Below are 19,418 nucleotides of genomic sequence, written 5' to 3' on the forward strand. Positions count from 1 at the left end.
AGTTTCTCAATGTTACTTATTTTTCAAAGGGTTTTGTGTGAGTCGTACAAAGATCATTGATACTACAGTGAAATAGTGTTCCTTCGCAAATAATAAAATAATCGTCACAAACGTTACAAATGTTTCACGAGTACTCCCACACCTAATGATTTTCTTTTCTCATACTTGCTACTGCCGATGCTTGAAATTCACCCAGACAACTTTTTGACTCGTAATCGTGCTTGAACATAAAATTTCATCATTGAAGAAATTATTTGATACAAATAATTTTTTCAAATAATTCATTCGTAACGTCAGCTCGACAAATGAAGTGAAGGGTTTACCCTAGAAACGTTTGCAAAGCGCCTTGTTTTTTATCAAATTCGATAATCCAACGTCATTTGTTACATGAAACAATTGAATCGGTAAAGTAGGATAATTACTGTGATGCGATGAAAAATAAATTACATAGTTTGCATTAATAAAAGTGAGTTAAATTGAACTAAGAAAATATCATCTACACTTTTTACATCATTATTAAAGAGGGAGATGATTTCAAGAGTTCTCGTACTTTTTAACATTACGCTATTATAATGACTGTACAGGAATCAAAAACAACGGCTCCTTAAAATACCATCAATAACCCAGAATTTTTATAAATTTTAATTCGTAAATTTCACACGGAAAAGTTCATATCGCGGCTCCTTCGAGAGGACGTCGTAATTTCACTATTGACACTTTAACTAGATATTGTCCCGCTGACCGCCGCTTCCGTTGACGAATGTCCGAATGGAGTGAGCAGCACCCTGAAAATGAGAAACACATATTTTTACTTTTTATTTTTTTTTTATCGAATCCGATGGTTATTAGATACGAGAGTGAACTTTGCAAAGAGTGCGTAAACATCGATAATATTACTCATTCATTAAAATTTTTGTTATTACATACATTTTTTATTAATTTACAAAACGTGTTTGATAAGAAACAATAAAAAAAAAATACACACACACAGTCTGCTACATCGAAATGACGAAATAATGACTCGAAAGTGAACGATACGATAAACACAAGAACATGAAAATCATTAACTGACCCTGATAACAGCACCGAAAAGCTGGCCGACCGCTCGAGTCATGCCAATAGCGGCGCTGACGACTTGGTTGCGAATCGCGCCTCTCGCGTCGTCAGCGGCGTTGCCGTCGCCGCCGTTGTTGTTGTTGTTGGCCGAGCCGAAGCCGGCACTGGCGGCGAACGGACCGAAATTGTTGAAGAACGGCCTGGGATAGGTCGATCTGGGCTCCTCCGTCGTCGTCGTCGTCGTTGTTCTTCGCTGCGTCGGCCGTCTCGTCGGCGCCTCCTTGATCAAGTTCTACAGTAGCGGGGAATTAAAATGTTCAATCCAACCAAAGTGCGCTCGTGTTTGTTAGTAAAAAAAAAAAAATATTATCACGGGTCGTTTGTTAAACATTTTTTTTTTGTACAACGGTTAGTCGGACTGCAACAGAACAGAAAGAAAAACGTATTTTTCTGTACGATATGAAAAACTTACGGCCAAAGTGTCCGGCGTCGACGGTTGTACCCCTTGGATTTTCAAATAGTCCGCCAAGGCGGCGGCATCTTTTTGATCGTTACCACCTCCAGCGGGCAATTTCATCTGACTCACCAGTATCGCGTTCAACAATGCCTCGTCGTCTTTGCTCAGATTCAATTTTTTCGTACCATCGCCTGAAAGATAACAATCGACATGAGTTAAATGGACCTTTGAATATCGAGATTGAGATTTTTAAACACTGACTGTTGGTCTCTCTCGTAGCCTTCAGTAGAGCTTCCAAAAATTTGGCATCGTCCTCGGGTGAAAAAGTCGTCGAGGACAGTTTACTTCGCGGCGTCGCCGAGTTGGACAAGCGCACGGATCTCGGCGTGTGACTCGACTCGAGCTGATCCGCTTCGGGATAAGACTCGGTCGTGGTGGTGCTAGTGGTGACTCGTCGAGCCGTCGTCGACGGCCTCCTGGCGGCGACGGTGGGCCTCTGAGTCTGAGCTTGAACTTGCTGGAACGGATTGCGCCAGCCGAAGAGATTTCTCAAGATGTTGCCGGCGAAACCTGTGCCAAAAAGTAAATGTCAAACAAATGTCAAATAATGGAAAAATCGTTATAAATTACCAAAAGGCCCAGCAGGTTGTTGCGGCGGCGGTGGAGCTTGCGTCGTGGTCTTCGGCCTCCTGTTCACTGGCTTGGCGGTTATCAAAACGGGTGCAGCCGTTGTCGTGCTCGTCGTCGTCGTCGTCGGCCTGCGCCTCTGAGGTCTAGGCGTAGTCGTGGTAGTAGTCGTAGTGGTGGTAGTGGTCGTCGTCGTAGTCGTGTAAGCGTCGTAACTCGAGTAAGCTCGGACGGGTTTCCAGGTGTAGGGCGTAGTGGTGGGACGCTGAGTTGTGGTCGTCGAGGTCGACGACGAGGTCGACAGATCGATGACGATCGGCTCGGCCGACGATCCGGCGGTGGTCTGCTTGCCGCCGCCAATGGAATTGGCCCCGTCGAGCTGCTTGATGACTTTGGGCGTGCGCGTCGAGATCTCGGATACCGATCGACCCAGAGCCAGGGCTAAGATCTGCGAAATTCATTAATTTTCCATTCGTCAGCTACGTAGCGTCGACGTAATGTACAGTTTATATAAGGTGCCGCGCTTGTATATTCGTCGAGCCCGGCATACCGATGTAACGCTGCCGCAGAGCTCGCGTAGAATCTCTTTTTCAGTCTCTCTCTCTCGTGTCCTGCACACACGCTCGAGCTTTCCCGATGCGCTCGAGCAAAGTGTGCACTTGTAGTTTATAATTGGCTCCTCCGCGGACAAAAAGAAAACGTGTCATCGGACTCGCGCGAGCGCGGCAAAAAAGATCAGTCGTCGTCGTCGTCGTCGTCGTCGTCGCATACCCACCGCGCGGTATACGAGAGCCGATGCTCCGTCTAGGCCCGCTGCACACGCATACCTCGTGCTGCTGCCGCTGTTGCTACCGCGCCACGTGCAGCGCATTGTAAACACAAGGCAGTAGTGTGTGTGTGTGTGCATATATTTTAAAGAGGCAGGAAACGCGTGTGTGTCCCTTTAAAAGACTTCTAAAATATTTAAATGAACGCGCGCGGCAATTTTTCGACTCGAGTTATCTCTCGCTTCCCCCCTTTATATATATACGCTACTACTACTACTTGTTGCACAAACGCGCGTACACCACTGCGCGATGGACGTATATTATAACGCGCTTGTTTGCATTTTTTTCCTCAATTAATGAAATAACTCGACACGCGTTCGCTCGTAAATCTTTCCATGGCGCGGGAGGAGAATTTTTCGTTGTCGCTCTCGTAACTTTTGCGTAGTTTTTACATGGTATGAATAAATTAAATACCCTCTCCCGCGCCCCTTTGGCCTTTGATTTTTTTTTCATCTTACTTTTCATTTCGAAAATAAATACCATCGTACTCTCCGTGTATTACACGTGCATTCCGATACAGGGTAAGCCGCCTGTTTTTTTTGTGCCTCGTATCGTGCATAGTTATGCAGGCATAGGTGAGACTACATTACATTCATACACTTGTCGATTTTTCAGCTGGTATATGGAAAGAGAATCGGCAGCAGCAGCAGCGGCGAACAATGCGAACGGTAGCAATGGGAAGTCATGCCGCGCGCGGAGCATTCCAAGTATCATCTTCTTTGTAAATCTCTATACACTATATAAGCTCTTGCGCTGCTGCTGCAGTACTCCGAGTCACGTCATCGATTATATTATTCGGCCCTTATCGATGTCGAGAGAAAATATGCGCGATCGTGTCTGGATTTAGCTGCGCTATGTGCATTGCGCGCGTCGAGGTCGCTATATACTACGCGAATTTGCATGAGGGCTAAACCGCGAGCGCACAAAAGCGAATCGAGCGAGTGAGAGAAACTATTCGCCTTCTTGTGTGTGTGTGTGTATGTGTGCGCAGGGAATAAGTTATAGCGCCAGGTATATGGCATTGCGAAAGAAAGAGAAACATATATTCGAGATCGCGACTGCATATAATACGGGCGGCGCGAATACGTGTCTCTATACAGCTTCGCGACGACATACCCATGCACACACAGACACACATATATTTACGTGGAAGGGTTAATAAAGAAAAATTTGAACGGCAACAATTCGACGCGCTGACATAATGGTGGTATATGAGATTCTGACAAAACACTGACAAATGCTTGGCATATAATGCATACGCGTACACGCGATGTATGTTGAAACTTATTGTGTGATATGGTGTGGAATAAATCAATTCCTACATCGAGGCCCGATTTTCAACGCAGCTATTTCGTACCGAGTCTCCAAAAAGTTTAACAAAATTTATGGAAAAATCAATTACTCGTTAGCGCCCACAGTGATTTTTGGTCTAATAGCCATAATGAGCTAGACCAGATAAAACACGAAGAAGAGTAGTGGCGAATGTAGTTCTGGGTTAAAAGTAGCCGCTCTCTCTCTCTCTACTTCTCGCGCGCAAGTACGTATTCTATACGTAAATAAGAAAAAAAAAAAGAAGTACACGTACTCGCGACGCGAGGCAATAATTAGCCACACTTTTAAGCAGCAGCACTCCATAATGTACAAATTAATTATCGCAGTCAATAGGCACACTACAAGTTTATATATTATCAAGTGCTCTGCGGAGGAGTATCAGTGCGGCACGATCCACGATGCGCGGCGCATGTAGTTGCAGCGTAGTTGCCGACTACTTAACTTAACTCGAATTGCGCGCGAGGCGCGGGCGCTACTGCATGACAACTTTGGCATTACGATCGTGCGCACACAATATGCGAGCGAAAGATGATGAATTATTATATTACGTGTGTGTGTGTACGTGCGAAATCGTTATATACGAGTGCAGCCGTAAATGATGAGGTGTTACACGCGCGCGCGCTCCACACTTATTTATGTATAGGCAATTAATATCGGTATAAGTACACAGAGGCCGAGAAACGAGAAATCATTTCGATCCTATTTGATCTGAGACTAGTTAGACTCGCAGAGCCGCGGACTCGTTTTTCGCTCTCGCAGTTTAAAAATTTCCGCATATATATCTATCAATTAAGCCATTCGAAAAAGGTAAGTATGCGCGCGCGCGCGTATACGCTCCGTCGGACTCACCTTATTAGCGAGCTGCTGCTCCACTTCTGTGAGCGTCTTGGGTGTGGTCTCGACCTCACCTCCTTGGCTCGGCTTCTCCAGCTGTGGAAATATTTGTATTCGGCTCGTTAATGAATTTAGGCGCGATCGATGAGTTATACGAGTACGAATTTCTAGGTATAATATGTTTACCAATGCATTGAGGAAAGCCAAATCGTCGAAAGTCGAGCCGAAGGCATTTGGATTAGCCGTGATCGGGCTGGCGGTCGTGGAAAAAGGTGCCGAACTCGACAAAGAGGGAACCTTGGTTGGTGGTTCCGTCGACGTAGTAGTAGTAGTGGCGCGTGCAGTCGTTGTGCTCGGTGGGGTAGTAGTGGCTCTGGTGCGAATGTACATAGGCGCAGGGGTCGTAGTGACTGGTGGCTCGATCGTAGTTTCGCGAGTCGACGAAGTACGTGCTAGTTTTTCTGTCGTCGTAATCGGAGCAATCGTTGACGTAGTCGTTGCTTTAGATGACATTCTTATCAAGGAGTTTATAGTATCTGCTATCGTGTCCGAAACTTTGTTTGACCTTGGAGTCACTTCGTTTGATACAGCCTTGAATATACACGATGTTTTTGAATTATTTAAATTTATCGTGTGGATTTTAATGTAACTAAATAATATTATTGGACTTGAAACTGATTATATTGAAATGAAACTTACTGTGGTAGAAGTAGCAGGTACACTGGAAGAAGAACTCTTACTGCTAGTTTGTTCCGTCGTCCAGTAATTGACAAATTTATCCTAAATTACGAGCCATTGTTACTTTTCATGTTAAGCTATCTAAATATTTTTTAATTTGCACAATTTATATACCTGTCCTATCAAAATATCAGGCCGTGCGAGTTTTTTGTCTTCTTGAGAAATAGAGTTACTGGATCGATTTTTATGACTAGAATTATTTTCAAAATTTGGGATCGTTGTCACCTATGAAATAAGTTGGATAATATTTTTTAGTAACCTATGAATTAAATCATCAACTACTACTTAAATGATTAAATTAAATTAATTTACGAATCAAAATCTTTCAATTGCTTTTCAGAATTGGTGTTGTAAAAGTGCCATCTTTAACTAAGAACACCACAGATATATAATGTGCTACTATGTGCACACTTCGATTGTACAGTGCAAAGTATACTATGAGAACAACGTCAAAAATACCTGTGTGATACAAATTGCAACGTTTTTCAAGGTACGTTCCTTATTCCTCCAATGAAATAATTCATCGATAATTTCGAGTACTCAATAAAGTTAATGTTAATGGTGAAAATATGTTCTTGAATATTGATCAGACAAGTTCAGCTATTTACATATTTACATATCTCAAAAGAAATTTTTTTAATTACTTCAATATAAATAATTTTTTTCTCAAAACTGTATAGTATTTACAAATTTTGCATTATTACTTGAATGTGAGTACAACGTACTTTGCAATTCTTAAATTAATAAAAATGTATCTTTATTATACCAATCTTCCAGATTCACTCGTGAACCTATCAAACGGCCGATTGCCACTGAAATATCCTTGAAAAGAGTTTAAATTTTCTAGTTCGTTAAGGGTGTAGATGCGAGCTTTCTGGGTATTCACGTTGTCAATAGGACTACGACGAGTCTCAAGGTAATTATTGCTCTGAGTAAAAATGCCTGGTTCATTAACCTGATCAAAGGGAAGTCTGGGCCTGTCGGTCGTCGTGCTCGTGGTCAAGGAAAAAACGACCTCGACAGGATTGCTGGGCGGATCCGGTATTATCGTGCCGTTGGGAAATTTGCGCACGAGCTTTCCATCGGGAAAGATTCCAAAGATCACGTACGGACTATCGACGTTCCTTGAATCAATGAGGTTATCTTCTGGGCGTTTTCTGACGATCGTTTTGTTGGGAAGTATTCCGTAAATCAAATAATCTCTGACGGGAGCTACGGTGCTGGTGCTCGAGCTCGCTCTCCGATTAATACTGTTCGTTATTTCCAAATTTCGACGTTCGTCGACGATTTTATTCGCTGGCATCGTTAGTTTGGGATAGTTTGTAGTAGTAGCGACTTGTCGATGATCCTTCGTAGTAGATTTTATGATTGTCGAGGCGTTGGCCAGGATCGTCGTCGTCGTCTCGAACGGAGCTATTGAATTTGGAGAATCATAAATCGGTTTCAGGAGGTTAGTGATAATTGAGGAGTATTCGGATGATAAGGGGTAATTTTTCATTGACTTTGTTTTCATCGTTAATTGATAGGGCTTTTTGCTGAGATTTGCCGTCCTTTGGGCGATTGGAAGAAGAAGCGTAGTGTCCTGGAAACGTGTAAGCAAAGTTGGAACGATAGATCATGAGTCAGAGCCATTTCTTATCAGCACCGATACGATTTATTTTCTAATGTAGCCTAACGAAAGCAGAAACACGAAATAAAAATCGCCAGTATGTAGGTGCGATTTTTGTCGAGGCGCTTTTTCACTACAGGCGAAGTACAACACATATAATCTGTCGCAGCAGGATTTGATAATACTGGATGAGGTGGGGGAGAGACATTGACTATACCGATAGGTGCATTTTTACTATATAGAATTGAAGCATGCGGGTGGTAACCTAATACGGTGCAAAAACATTGGTTAAATCTAAGGCGGTCAAGTGATTAATTGAAAATGGAGCGATTTACTATTGGGAAAAGAGTTGCGGTCTCGACAGACTAAACTATTTGGTAGGATAACTAAGAGTACAAGTGTTCATTCTTGTATTAGTGTCGGTGTCGATAGAAGGTTCAAATTTTTTTTTTTGTTGAATAATATTGTGGTGCGAAGAATATTTGTCGATTGATCAACTATAGAAGCTTGAGAATCGATGTCTACAGTGCTTTCATTAGTCACAGATTGAGTCTTACTGGTCCGTTCTAAAAAGCTTCCCAAAAGCCGGAAAAACAATCAGGCGAGCTCTGTCCACGTCTTATCTTTTTTCATTCGTTTACAAAAAAAATCAAAAAATGCTCGAGCTGAATTTTTCAGATTTTTTTTTCAGTCACAAGATCGTTATAATAGATTGTTACGGTGCTGAATACTGATAGTTTTTTAACAATAGATTCCATGTCCTTGTTATTTGAGAGAATTTTTGTCATAAAAAATTGTCTAGTACCTGTGGACATTGATGAATTCATCGAGTTGTAGACGTGTATTTCAAAATCCAATGTTTTAGAAACATCGTGCGGATTGATTGAATTACTGTCGTTACTCGGTGCTTTTGAAACATTAATGTTAGAATATTTGCTATATTCTTCGTAGACTGACATTTCTCTAGATGTCGATAAATCTGATTCGTCCATTTCGTGAACCGAAACGAACTTCACTGCAGGTACTATCGATGTAACTTTTTTCGACGCTTTATGTTTGAAATTCTGCTCATTATCATCTTTTGCGTCAACTTCTTCTGTTTTTATATCTAACATGGCTACCACTTCTAATTTTTTGTTTGTACTTTCTACAGTTGGATTTATTTCGGTCGCTAGATTTAATTTGGATGCTTTTGTGGGTCGTTGGCCTAACTGGATCTCCATGAGAGTCGATTGTTTTGATTCATCACTACTGTCGGTTAGATATTTATTAAATAATGAATTACTTACTTCTGAGACTACAGTACTAGAATCTTCCGATTCATTTTGATTATCACTGTCTTGGGATTTTGTCAAATTAATTTCGATAGCTTCATCCGATTTAGCTGTGTTCATTTCAATGCTATCTGCGGACAGTGTCGTTGTCATTGGCTCATCGCTCGTATTCTCTGTTTTCATACTAATCGATGTCGGAGGTTTCGATATGATTTCAATTACTTTGAAATCTGCCGATTTGCCGGTAGTTATCGCACTATTACCGATCGTCACCGATAAATCGGCATTCGATTCCGTACTGGATGGCATAAAATCGGTAACGGAATCGGTGGAATCGGCCGTCGACTGCTCGCGCTTGTAATCAAAAGCAAACGTTTGCACGGTAGTGACGGCGTCGTCTTCTTCTGCGTTGCCACCGAGCGTCATCGTCGGCGGTGGTAGCGTGACTATTTCCGCGATATCCTTGACGTCGTTCGAAGCGTCAAAAATATCGCGAGTCGTGCTCTCGATCGTATCCCGACTAAATGCGGGTTGCAGCGTTCGATAACTGAATTCGTCGAAATCAATATTCGGTGCCGGATCGTTGTTCTGCAATAAAAAAATATAATGTGCTTTCCAATGTGCTGTACACTGTATACAGTGATGATCTGTATGTACTTTTATTGCGACGAGGCAATTTCTTTCGAATGAGACATTCGACATTGAATAGATATTGGAAGCAGTTTGTGTAGGTGTGTGTGAACAGTAACAAATAATTTTACCGCAATTTTTTTTATCATCGAAAAATAATCAATCAACCTCGAAAAAGTGAAACATGGAAATACAGTAAAAGTGTTTGATGTGTGTGTTTTGTTTTCTAAAAATTAACGTGCGCTTTCAAGCTCTAATCAAAAAAATTTACACAAATTTCTACGATTTCAAATGAATAATTTCTACATGCTCAAGCGAGGGTGCTTACAATTTGAATTTGCGCCATACACACAAGTGAACTATTTTTTTTTCAGTGCGATTGAATATAACTTATCGTATGTACACCCACAAATCCATTGCATTATGAAAAAAAAAGTATATAGGGCTTACCTCGGTTATGGCATTCAATGATTGGGTGGATTTTTTCTCGAAAAATTCCGCACCTCTGTACCTCGCGCTGAATTTGCGCGGAGTCCCGCTCGAGGTGGCGGCCTTCGGAGTGGCGTTCTATAATCACGGAATAAACGACGTTATAATCGATAAAAAATATTTCAAACAGCCGTCGTAAAAAAAAAATACTCACGACGCTATTGGTATTTCTGTAGGAGCCGCTGTAGTTGGGCAATTTCGGCTCGTCGGTGGTAGTAGTGGCGATCGCGGCCAGGAGCGGCGCCACCGTACTGCGCAGCTGCTCGAGGACTCGCTCCTTGTCGGTGCCGAGGCTCGCCGCGGCCTTGGTCGGATTGTAGATGTTGGTGGTCGGTGTATCGCCGGCCGATTTCTGCATCGGCTGATCGGCGGCTCGGTGGGGCTCCTGCGTTGCCGACTGCGGTTGCATTTCTGCGCTTGGTCGGTACGTCGTCGTCGTCGTCTTGGGCGTCACGGCCAGCAACGGTTTCTCCGTTGCCGATGGATAAACGACGAATACCGGCGAGCCCGTGTCGTTGGTCAGCATCGCTCGGTACTCCAGTCGAGCTTTCGACCAGATGTCATTGTCGTCGCTCTTGTTATCGTCGCTGCTCGCGATCACCGCGTTCGAGGCGTCGTCGATCTCGTTCAACGAGTCCTCCGAGGTCGACGCGACCACCGCTACCGGCAGGGGCGTCATCGTCGTCGGCTCCTCGTAAATCGGGGCCACGATGCCGTCGGCGGTATTTTCGCTGCCGACAGTGGTCGACGACGGCGTCGTCGTCGAAGTCGGCGATCGCGGGGTCACGATCTCGGTAACCACCGACGAGGAGGTGGAGACCGAGGACAAGGACGACGCGTCCTCGGCGTCGAGCATCTTCTCCGTGGACGAGCTCACGGACTCGCCCTCGTCCTTGACCAGACGCGTCGAGAAGGAGAAGGACTTGACGGTGCGCATGGTCGTCAGCAGGGTCGTCGAGCCGCCCTCCAGCTCGCTCTTCCTCGGCGGTTTTGGCGTCTGCTGCTTCTCCTGGCTCTCCAAGCTCTTGCGCAGCTTGAGCGCGACGGCCTTGATGTCCTCCACGTGATTTTTGTCGTTTTTACGCGGCGTGAAGGACGACGATTTTCGCGGTTTTTCGGTCGTCGTCGTCGTCGTCATCATGTCTTGTACAGCGTCGTCGGGCGAAGCTTTGGGGCCCCGACTCTTGTTGCTGCCTCTCGGCTTCGTCACGTACTTGTGCTTGATCTCCTCGTATCTGGCCACTCTGGCCGACTTGGTGAAATCGTCCTCGACGCTATTCTCCTCCGGGCTATTTTTTTCCGCGCTAACCGGCGATGGCACTTTTATCTTAGGAACGTAGGGACTTGCCTGTTTATATCTGGAAATTCTCGTTTGGTTTTCCTTAAAGTTCTTTCGCAGCTTCGAGGGCTTCCAGTCGCCGGACTTGGTGCGATTGCGCTGCTGCTGTTGTTGCTGCGACACCGATTCGGCCTTCTCGTCGAGCGCGTTAACTTTTCTCGCGACTTTGACGATCTTTTGATCCTCGTTGCCCTCGGAATCGCCGGCGTTCTGATCGTCCGCGAATGATTCCAGGATCAAGCTGGCCGCCACGGGCTGACGCGACGCAGCGCCCTGATCGTCGAAAACCACCAGCTCGGGCTTGACCAATTTACGCGCTTTTTCCAATTTCATTCTCGATCTAGCTGCGAAAAGCTCGGCAGACGACGTCTTGCTTGCCTGCAAAAGTTTCGTGTTGAGCAGCCCTGTAGTAACTTTGTTTGTTTTTTTTTTTTTACAAGTACCGATCTTTGTTTTTTTTTTTTTGGCTCTCAAGCATTCCAGAGCCCAGCCCAATATGATTGTTTGTTTTGTTTGGTTGATTTTTCTATACATTTAATTTTTTTTTTTGTTTATCCACACCATTTGCACACTTTATGATTCTAGTTTTTAACCAAGATTTCCCGAAGCATTGCATTACAGGAAAGAGAATAGAAAAAGAGTTTATGTTAGTTTTGTTTTTGGTATACATTTTTTTTCTATTTTTGTTGTTGTTGTTGTGTTATTTATACACGATGAGATTCACTCGCGTGGCAGAAGGTGCTTGTAAACAATGTGAAAAATAATAATAACGATAGTTAGGAATCTCATAAATACTCGGATACTTCGAACCGGCTTTTTTGTTCGGCGTTTCCAACAACTGCCCAATAATCTGATAATTCTCGTACTCGGTATACCTCTTTTTTTCGTGTACGATGCTTCGATATTTTTTTTTTTGATTTTTTAATTTAGTTTATCATTCTCTGCAACAATTTTCGTTTCGTGCGTGCGTGTGCGTGTGTGTAATCATCGAGCGCAGTTTAATTCGACGAGAATAGATTCAAAACGGAGCGCAGTATCGCAGAAGTCCATGACACGAGGCGACGTCTAAAAAGCCTGAGCCACGTTATTGCCGCAGACGACAGAAACTGAAAGTTCAATTAGGCGAGTTTCAGGAAATGCTACTATATACACGTTCGCATCGTCGTTGATTACGCACCCATATGATTCTGACCACTACGATTAGAAATAAACTTTTCTAACTAACGGTTTCGTGGCGAGTTTTTAATTATTGCATTTCTGGATCAAATTAACAACTCAGTGGAAAAGCTTTGTCATCGACCTTTTTTTTACTCTCTCTCTACGAAATTACGCAATCGAATGAGTGAGTGAGTGAGTGTGTGTGTGTGTGTGTCTATCTATGACGAAAATAGTCGCGTGCGTATAATTTCGAATGTTTTCGAGTGCTTTGCAAAATCAATCTAAAAGTACTGACTACGCCATAATCGTCGAATTATGAGCTAAGTGTGTGTGTATACGTGTGCGTATGTGCGTGTAGCGTTAAAAAAATCCCATCAAGAAAGTTTTCTCGTTTGCATGTGCGCATTGTTACGTGGTGGAATCATTATTCGCCATCTCAACAAAAAAAAAACTATCGCATATACCGTGCGCGCGCGCACACACACACAATATATATCCACCGTAATCGCCTACGCGCGACTTGCACAGAGACTTTAATCACGGACTCGTATATTCAAACCTGTACACATATACATATCGCAAATGCGTATGCACGTACGCACACATCGATACCACGCCTATCACATATATACGTCTAAAAGCTGCACACACACGAGTCGGCCGCTTTCTCTCTCTCTCTCTCTGTGTTCGCGAGCACGAGCTGTATGAAAGGTAAGTATTATATGGAGACCCGAAATCGAAATTGGACGACGACGTCAACCGGCCCCAAGTTGGGTGAATGGCGAACCGGTTCTGCAAAATCTAGATTAAACTGCCCGACTCTGGTTCGTATGTGTGTGTGTGCGTGTGCATGCATATATAGTATGCTGTAAAGTTTGGTTGATATTACTTCGATTCACGAAAGCACCAAAACATTTTTCGGTATTTTTTTTTTTTAATATACACTGCGCCGATTTCGAAGTTTACGCTCGTTTGTGCATTTATTTCCATTATTATATTATGAACATTAGAAAACAGAGATGATTAGGTGACATTTATTATATGAATAAACATTTGTTCAATGTATATATGGAATGATGTCACCCACCAGATTTAAATGGCGTTACGGACATCGGAAAACAGATAGTTAATGAATTAAAACACAAAGTTCGTGCTAATGTGAAACTCCGTTAATGTGCAACTAATTAGTTAAAATAAAACAACATAGAAACGATTCTAATTACAACAAACTATCACTTGATACAAATAACTCCTGCTATTGGAAGCAAATTAAAAAATCAGAAGTATATAGGTTAACTTAGTTACTATATTAACTAGGCCCTTAGTTAAAATACGTTGGAATGCTTTTGACGTGTAACAGTAGAGATGTTTTTAAAACAATTATTAGGAAAAAAAAATTCAATTACAAAATTGAAGGCAGAGAAACATAATTTCAGCACGTTTTTGAATTTCTCGCGAATGTGAAGATACACAAACAAAGTTCGTAAGAATCATAAACAATTTTTCAACAGTATGATTATAGACTAAAGTTTTTGTCGAGATGCATTGTAGAGGCGACAGATCGAGTTAAGATAAGAAATACATTCAAGCATGATATTTTTGCAAATACTTACTTTTATAGTATTAAAATTTGAACAATTCTAAATATCACAGAATACGCGTGATACCTATTTACAAGCATGTAAAATCGTCGCTATCAATATCAATTTCTTTCGACGCCTTAAATTTATTTATAATTTTCTTCATCACAATGAATCATTATATTTTCAATTTTTCGAGTGCTGCTTCGAGCACTCGTATGTAAATGTAATATTTGAGCACACTGACTACCAATCTTAAAATAAATATTACTATTGTTTTTTTTTACTTAAGATGGAATAATATTTATTTGATTACTTGCATACAATTCATGGCTCGATTAAATTTTATAGCAGATTAAAATAAAACATGAAGAGTGCACACATACAACATTAAAGGATAAATTATATGTACAATTTAGCGATGACCTATCGAATGCGACATTGAAAATCGTCGAGTTATAAAAAAGTCTTAAAAATCCCAAGAAAAGTGAAGAAAAAATAGCAAATGTTGTATACAAGCAAAATTTATACAATTCTTTTGTTTATGAACGATTATAAAAAGTGTAAATAAATAATTCCACGAAGAAACCATAGTATAAATAAATAAAAAAGTCGTGAAGTCGTCAAAATGCGTGTACACAAAAACATGTAATTTGCACAATAAATTAACGTTATAAGCGATGTTCACTAAAATATAAAATGATTTTATTCTCTTCTTGCATCGGAGCGCCTCTCTTTCGTTTCGTTTCTTTTCTTTTCTTTTCTTTCTTACTCTTGCTGCACATCCAGGGGGCTCGAATTTGACAATGAGACAGTTGGGTAATTAGGAGTTTGGTAAGTCGTTTCTACCACTTGGTACGCACTATCTGACGAGGCGGGTGCGAGGTCTGCGCTCGTTGTATCGATAACATTCGAGCTGGTATGCAATCGTGGTTCCTAAGTAAATCATGACTTTATGCGGCTTTTACAGTGGCCTTTTTTTCGCTTTTTTTTTGTTGTTGTTTGTTTGTTTTTTTTTTTTTAAGTTACTTAACTATTGTGAGTACGTGAATAATACAGCTTTAACAGACTGTAACACAGTGTCAAAAAGATAAAGTAAATAACACATTGTTATTAGCACCTTTTTTTTCGAGGCTGGAGCGAGATTTTATGTACATATAGATATTATTTCTAGAAGATTTTTTTTTCGTTATATGTACACGTAACATTATAATTGTTAAAGCTATATTTTTCTATAAAAGAAAAAATTAAAAAAGAATATTAGAGAAAGAGATCGAAAAACTCTTACATTGTTACGAGAGATTCAAAATTTACTGAAATATAATTTTATTTTTTTTTACAATAGAGATCACTGTAATCCGTCTCAATCAGCCTAGTAGTAGTAGTAGTTATAATCCATACACCATAAACGTTTTCGTTTTGTTTTTTTTTTTGGCTCGGTGGACATGCCTGCCTAATAGACGAGCATTCAAAAGCGGTCATCGTTAGCGCTCTCGTGATTAGTGGTTATTACAGCCCAAGAAAAAGTTTTTTAAGAGACAGACAAAACACCCTTAGTGAGTCAATAGTTCCAGTTAAGTAACAAAATAGATAGTAAATCAGAATAGGTATTAATGTAATTCAAATCTGGAACGTTTCGACTTACCTCTAACGGGGTTCTCGATTGGGGGCCACTCTTTTGCTGGAATATACGATGAACATTGAATTTTTATACAAAAAAAATGCTTTCGTCGATAGAGCTTTATCGAATAGAAGACAGCGTAGGATAATTTAAATGAAATTCATTAAAAAAAAGTAATTTGAATATCACTCTCGTGAAAACTCCAACTCAAAGCATCGTTTTCCATTATCGAAAAATTGAAATACTCACCAATTCAGCCAATCTCGCTTTAAATTCCGGAGGATAGTTATCTCCCTCGGTTTCGTCGTCTTTCGATCCCGATCCCGGGGCCTTCGTATGAACTTTGTTTCCTCGTCGTCCCACTTTGGAAGTACTGCTGGTCACGGACGTGATTTCCCTGGTTTGATCGCCGGAAGCTTGCTCGGGAGCGGCATCCGCTTTCGAGTCGTCGCTCAAATGTCCCGGGCGACGTCTCAGATTCCATCCTAGATTTCCGCGCGGGGCGTTGTCCGCTTGAAGCGTGGGCGCCGATGTCGATGAGCTGACTATAGCGATTGGAGCTAAAATAAAAAAAAAATTAATAAATAGTCAAATTTAAAGTACTCATATCCATTAAAAATTTATAAAAATAATATTTACTTTCATTCGTCGAGGGTTCTGCCGGCGTTCTTCCGCGAAACCCCAACCCATGGTTAAAAAAATCCTCCTTGGTAGCTTTGCGCTTGTCTCCGACGGTATCCTCTACTTTTTCGTTAACCTCGTCGTTGCGTTTGCCAATTTCGATGGGATTCTCGTTCACCGAGGTCGCTTCGGTCGAAGTGCTGGACCACCTGATGGCCGGCTGAAACGTAGTCGCCGGCAAATTGGCCTCGTGCAGAGGCGTCGAGATTCCAAAATTCGACGGTATCGCGCTCGAGGGAGAGAACGAGCCCTCGTAGGTCGGCTCCGAGCTCAGAATCGCCGGGGCTGGCGCTGCGGTCGGCGCTAGGGTCGTCGACGGAGCCGGAGTCGTAGTGGTGGTAGTGGTCGTCGAAGTCGTAGTAGCCGCCGTGGTGGAAGGACTGGCGGCGGTGGTGCTGGTGGTGGTCGCGGCAGCCTCGGTGCTGGTCGACAACTCGGCGCGGTAGCGACTCCTTGGCCTGTTGGGCTTTCTGGCGTCGACCGGGTGAGCCGCTATCTTCTTGGTGGCGGCTGCACTCGCCGGGCCGTTCTCGATCGGTTGTTGTTGTTTGTGGGGATGCTCTACCGGGTGCGTCCTCTGCGGCGGCTTGGGGAAGTAGGTACGTCTCCTCGGGGTTGGAGCCGGGGTCGTCGCGCCGTCTTTGTTGGCCTCGGTGGTGGTCGTGGTCGACGGGGGTTTCCTCTCGTTGTGACGCTGGCGGATGCGATTGGCGTGGGACTGAATGGCGGCCACGGTGGGCGAGGAACCTCTGGTGATGCCGCCTCTTCGCAACGGTCCACGAGTCGGTGCGGGGTTGGCGGCGGAAGCAGCATCGCTCGGGGCTGCCTCGGTGGTGCTCGCTGGCTTTCTCGTCGTGGTCGATCGGTTGCCGCGTATCTTGTAGGTCATCAGTCTATTTTTCGAGCCCTCGCTAGGCAGCGGGGTATCCGTGGCGTTGGACGCGGTCGTTGGCTTCTTGGCTTCCACCGTTGCGTCGATGGCAGCGTTCACGTGAAACTTCTCCGATCCGGAGGCCGATATGTCTTGCTTCAGAGTGGCGTCGGTGATGCGCTCGGTCACCATCACTTCTACGGTCGATTCCATTTCCGAGTCCTCGTTTTGTTGCTGCTGCTGCTGTTGCTGTTGCTGTTGCTGCTTCTCCCTGGCGAGTTTCAGAGCGGATCCACCCTTCAACGGTCTGGGTCTGATCTGTACGTGCTGTTGAATCTTGCGGCCGGTTCTGGCGCGCTGGTTCTCGGCCAACGGAGCCGCCGCCTCCGCGTCCGATTTTTGTTTGTCGTCGTTGGTAGCGGCGGATCTACCGGCGCTCGCGCGACCACCCACTCGCTGAACATCAGGAACTTTTGCGGCGGCGTCGCCCTCGTACGGCTCGTCGGCTTGAGCCTTGGCCGCGTGATCGTCGCTCGAGTCATCCGGCGAGTAAGACTTCTTGCCGGCGTCGTGGCCCGACTCGTCGGACTCCGCGGCGGTAGCGTTGGCGGCCGCCTTTTCAGTCTCGGGTAGGCGCAGTTTCGGTATCAGCCTGTTGCGTGAGACGAGCCTCGACGGCTGATGATAGAGGGCCTTGCGCGGCGTCGGCCTCGACGTGGATGCGACGGCGGCCTCGTTATTATTGTTATTGGCTCTCGAGGAGTCTTTGTCGAGCTGCGGTGCGCCGGTGGTGCTCGCTGGTTTATTGGTACGGCTCAGCTGGGTGGTCTTGCGGTTGAAGCTCGAGGCCCGTTGACGGCTATTCTTGATGGTCGTCGCATCCTGCTGCGACGAGGCTTCGGTGGTGGTTCTTGTCGTTGCGCTTCGAGGCGTGAATCGAGGCGAGTTACGGCTCGCTACTGTCGTACTTTGTTCCTTATTTTTTGGAGCCTGTAAGCAAACGTAAATTATTTGTTTCGACAATATTTTGCTTTGTGAGATACTTTACACAAATCTTAGTTTAGTTTTGAACTACACTATAAAAATACGACAGAGAATTTCGATTTAGAATCGATATAAAATATTCAGGCATTTATAACTCGATATGAAATTTTCAATGCAGAAAGTTCAAGGTGTGCTGCTAGCGAATTTGCTGTATTAGTCTGACGATTCATGAGACTACCTCTACGATCGCTAGCAGCGGCTAAATAGGCAATTTGTTGCTCACCTAAAGCTACTCGTGTTTCTTATAGCTTCGCACACATTTGACCCAGTATGTATAGATAGATCTCAGTGTATTCAGTACACGTTACGACGCCGCAACGTAAACAGCTAAATACAGGAAGATCGAATTGACCGTATCTAGTGATTCTCGTAAGAAAAGTAAAAAATATCTTGAATCATGGCGTCCGACGACGAATCCAACGTGAGTTACCATAGCGAAGACGAATGCCAGAATTATTCCGATTCTGAAAGTGCGAATCATCTTACGAAAGGCTCAAGCTTGGAACAACTCAAGTCCTTACGAGAAAAGGTCAATTGGGAAGACAAACTAGATAGAGAAAAATTTCGTCGTAAACTGTATCGCTTGATCCGCAATTGGCAGGGTCAACTTCCAAATCTTCGAGACATTTTTCGACGCGAAGAAATTGATTTTCTCATTATTGATTGCGTAACGAAGATTAACTCGATATTTTCGTCACTCGATTCATTCGTCAACTTTGTGCTCGCGACCGGCTACAAGGACGAGCCCGACGTAGACGAAGACGGCAAGCCATTGCTGCTTCGTACTACTGCAGTTCATTGGGCGTTTAGACGCAAAAATTTCAGTCTGATTGATTGTCTATTCCAAATATACAACAGGTTCGACGTGAATTACATCGACGAAGATGGATTGACGCATTTCCACGTGGCCTGTATGTCTCGAGGCTGTAACGACGTCGTCAAAAATTTTCTAGAACTCGGCCAGAATCCCAATATCCTCCTGCCAGAAACAGGTGATTCCCCACTGCACTTTGCTCTGGAGTACCGTTCCAAGGATATGACCGAATTGTTGTTGAGATACGGTGCCGATCCGAACTGGGCCAACAAGAAAGGAACGACTCCCCTTCACCTCATAAACGAGTGTGCCGTTACAGAAGTGTTCTTCAGGATTAACGATGAAAGATGTCAGGTATTGCAGATCGACGCCCGGGACGAGGATGGCAACACACCATTGCACTTTGCTGTGTCTCGCGGCGACGGGGAGTTGGCCAC

At 43.7% G+C, this 19,418-nt stretch overlaps 1 protein-coding gene across 1 annotated transcript; it reads right to left on the minus strand.

The window, feature by feature from the left end:
• Positions 1 to 722: 722 nt before the first annotated feature.
• Positions 723 to 18,966, minus strand: LOC106654060 (mucin-5AC-like). The gene is made up of 19 exons (XM_023458882.1): positions 18,883 to 18,966; positions 16,211 to 18,113; positions 15,821 to 16,131; positions 15,596 to 15,631; positions 14,723 to 14,886; positions 10,613 to 11,585; positions 10,028 to 10,510; positions 9,835 to 9,951; positions 8,200 to 9,342; positions 6,638 to 7,453; positions 5,986 to 6,096; positions 5,833 to 5,913; positions 5,320 to 5,724; positions 5,149 to 5,229; positions 2,144 to 2,588; positions 1,775 to 2,083; positions 1,529 to 1,704; positions 1,073 to 1,348; positions 723 to 785 (listed from the first exon to the last, which is right to left on the minus strand). The coding sequence occupies exons 1-19, from the start codon at positions 18,964 to 18,966 to the stop codon at positions 723 to 725; spliced, it is 7,977 nt and encodes a 2,658-aa protein (XP_023314650.1).
• Positions 18,967 to 19,418: the final 452 nt, after the last annotated feature.

The sequence above is a fragment of the Trichogramma pretiosum genome, unplaced genomic scaffold (assembly GCF_000599845.2).
Source record: "Trichogramma pretiosum strain Unisexual culture from Peru unplaced genomic scaffold, Tpre_2.0 scaffold25, whole genome shotgun sequence".
Taxonomy (NCBI): Eukaryota; Metazoa; Arthropoda; class Insecta; order Hymenoptera; family Trichogrammatidae; genus Trichogramma; species Trichogramma pretiosum.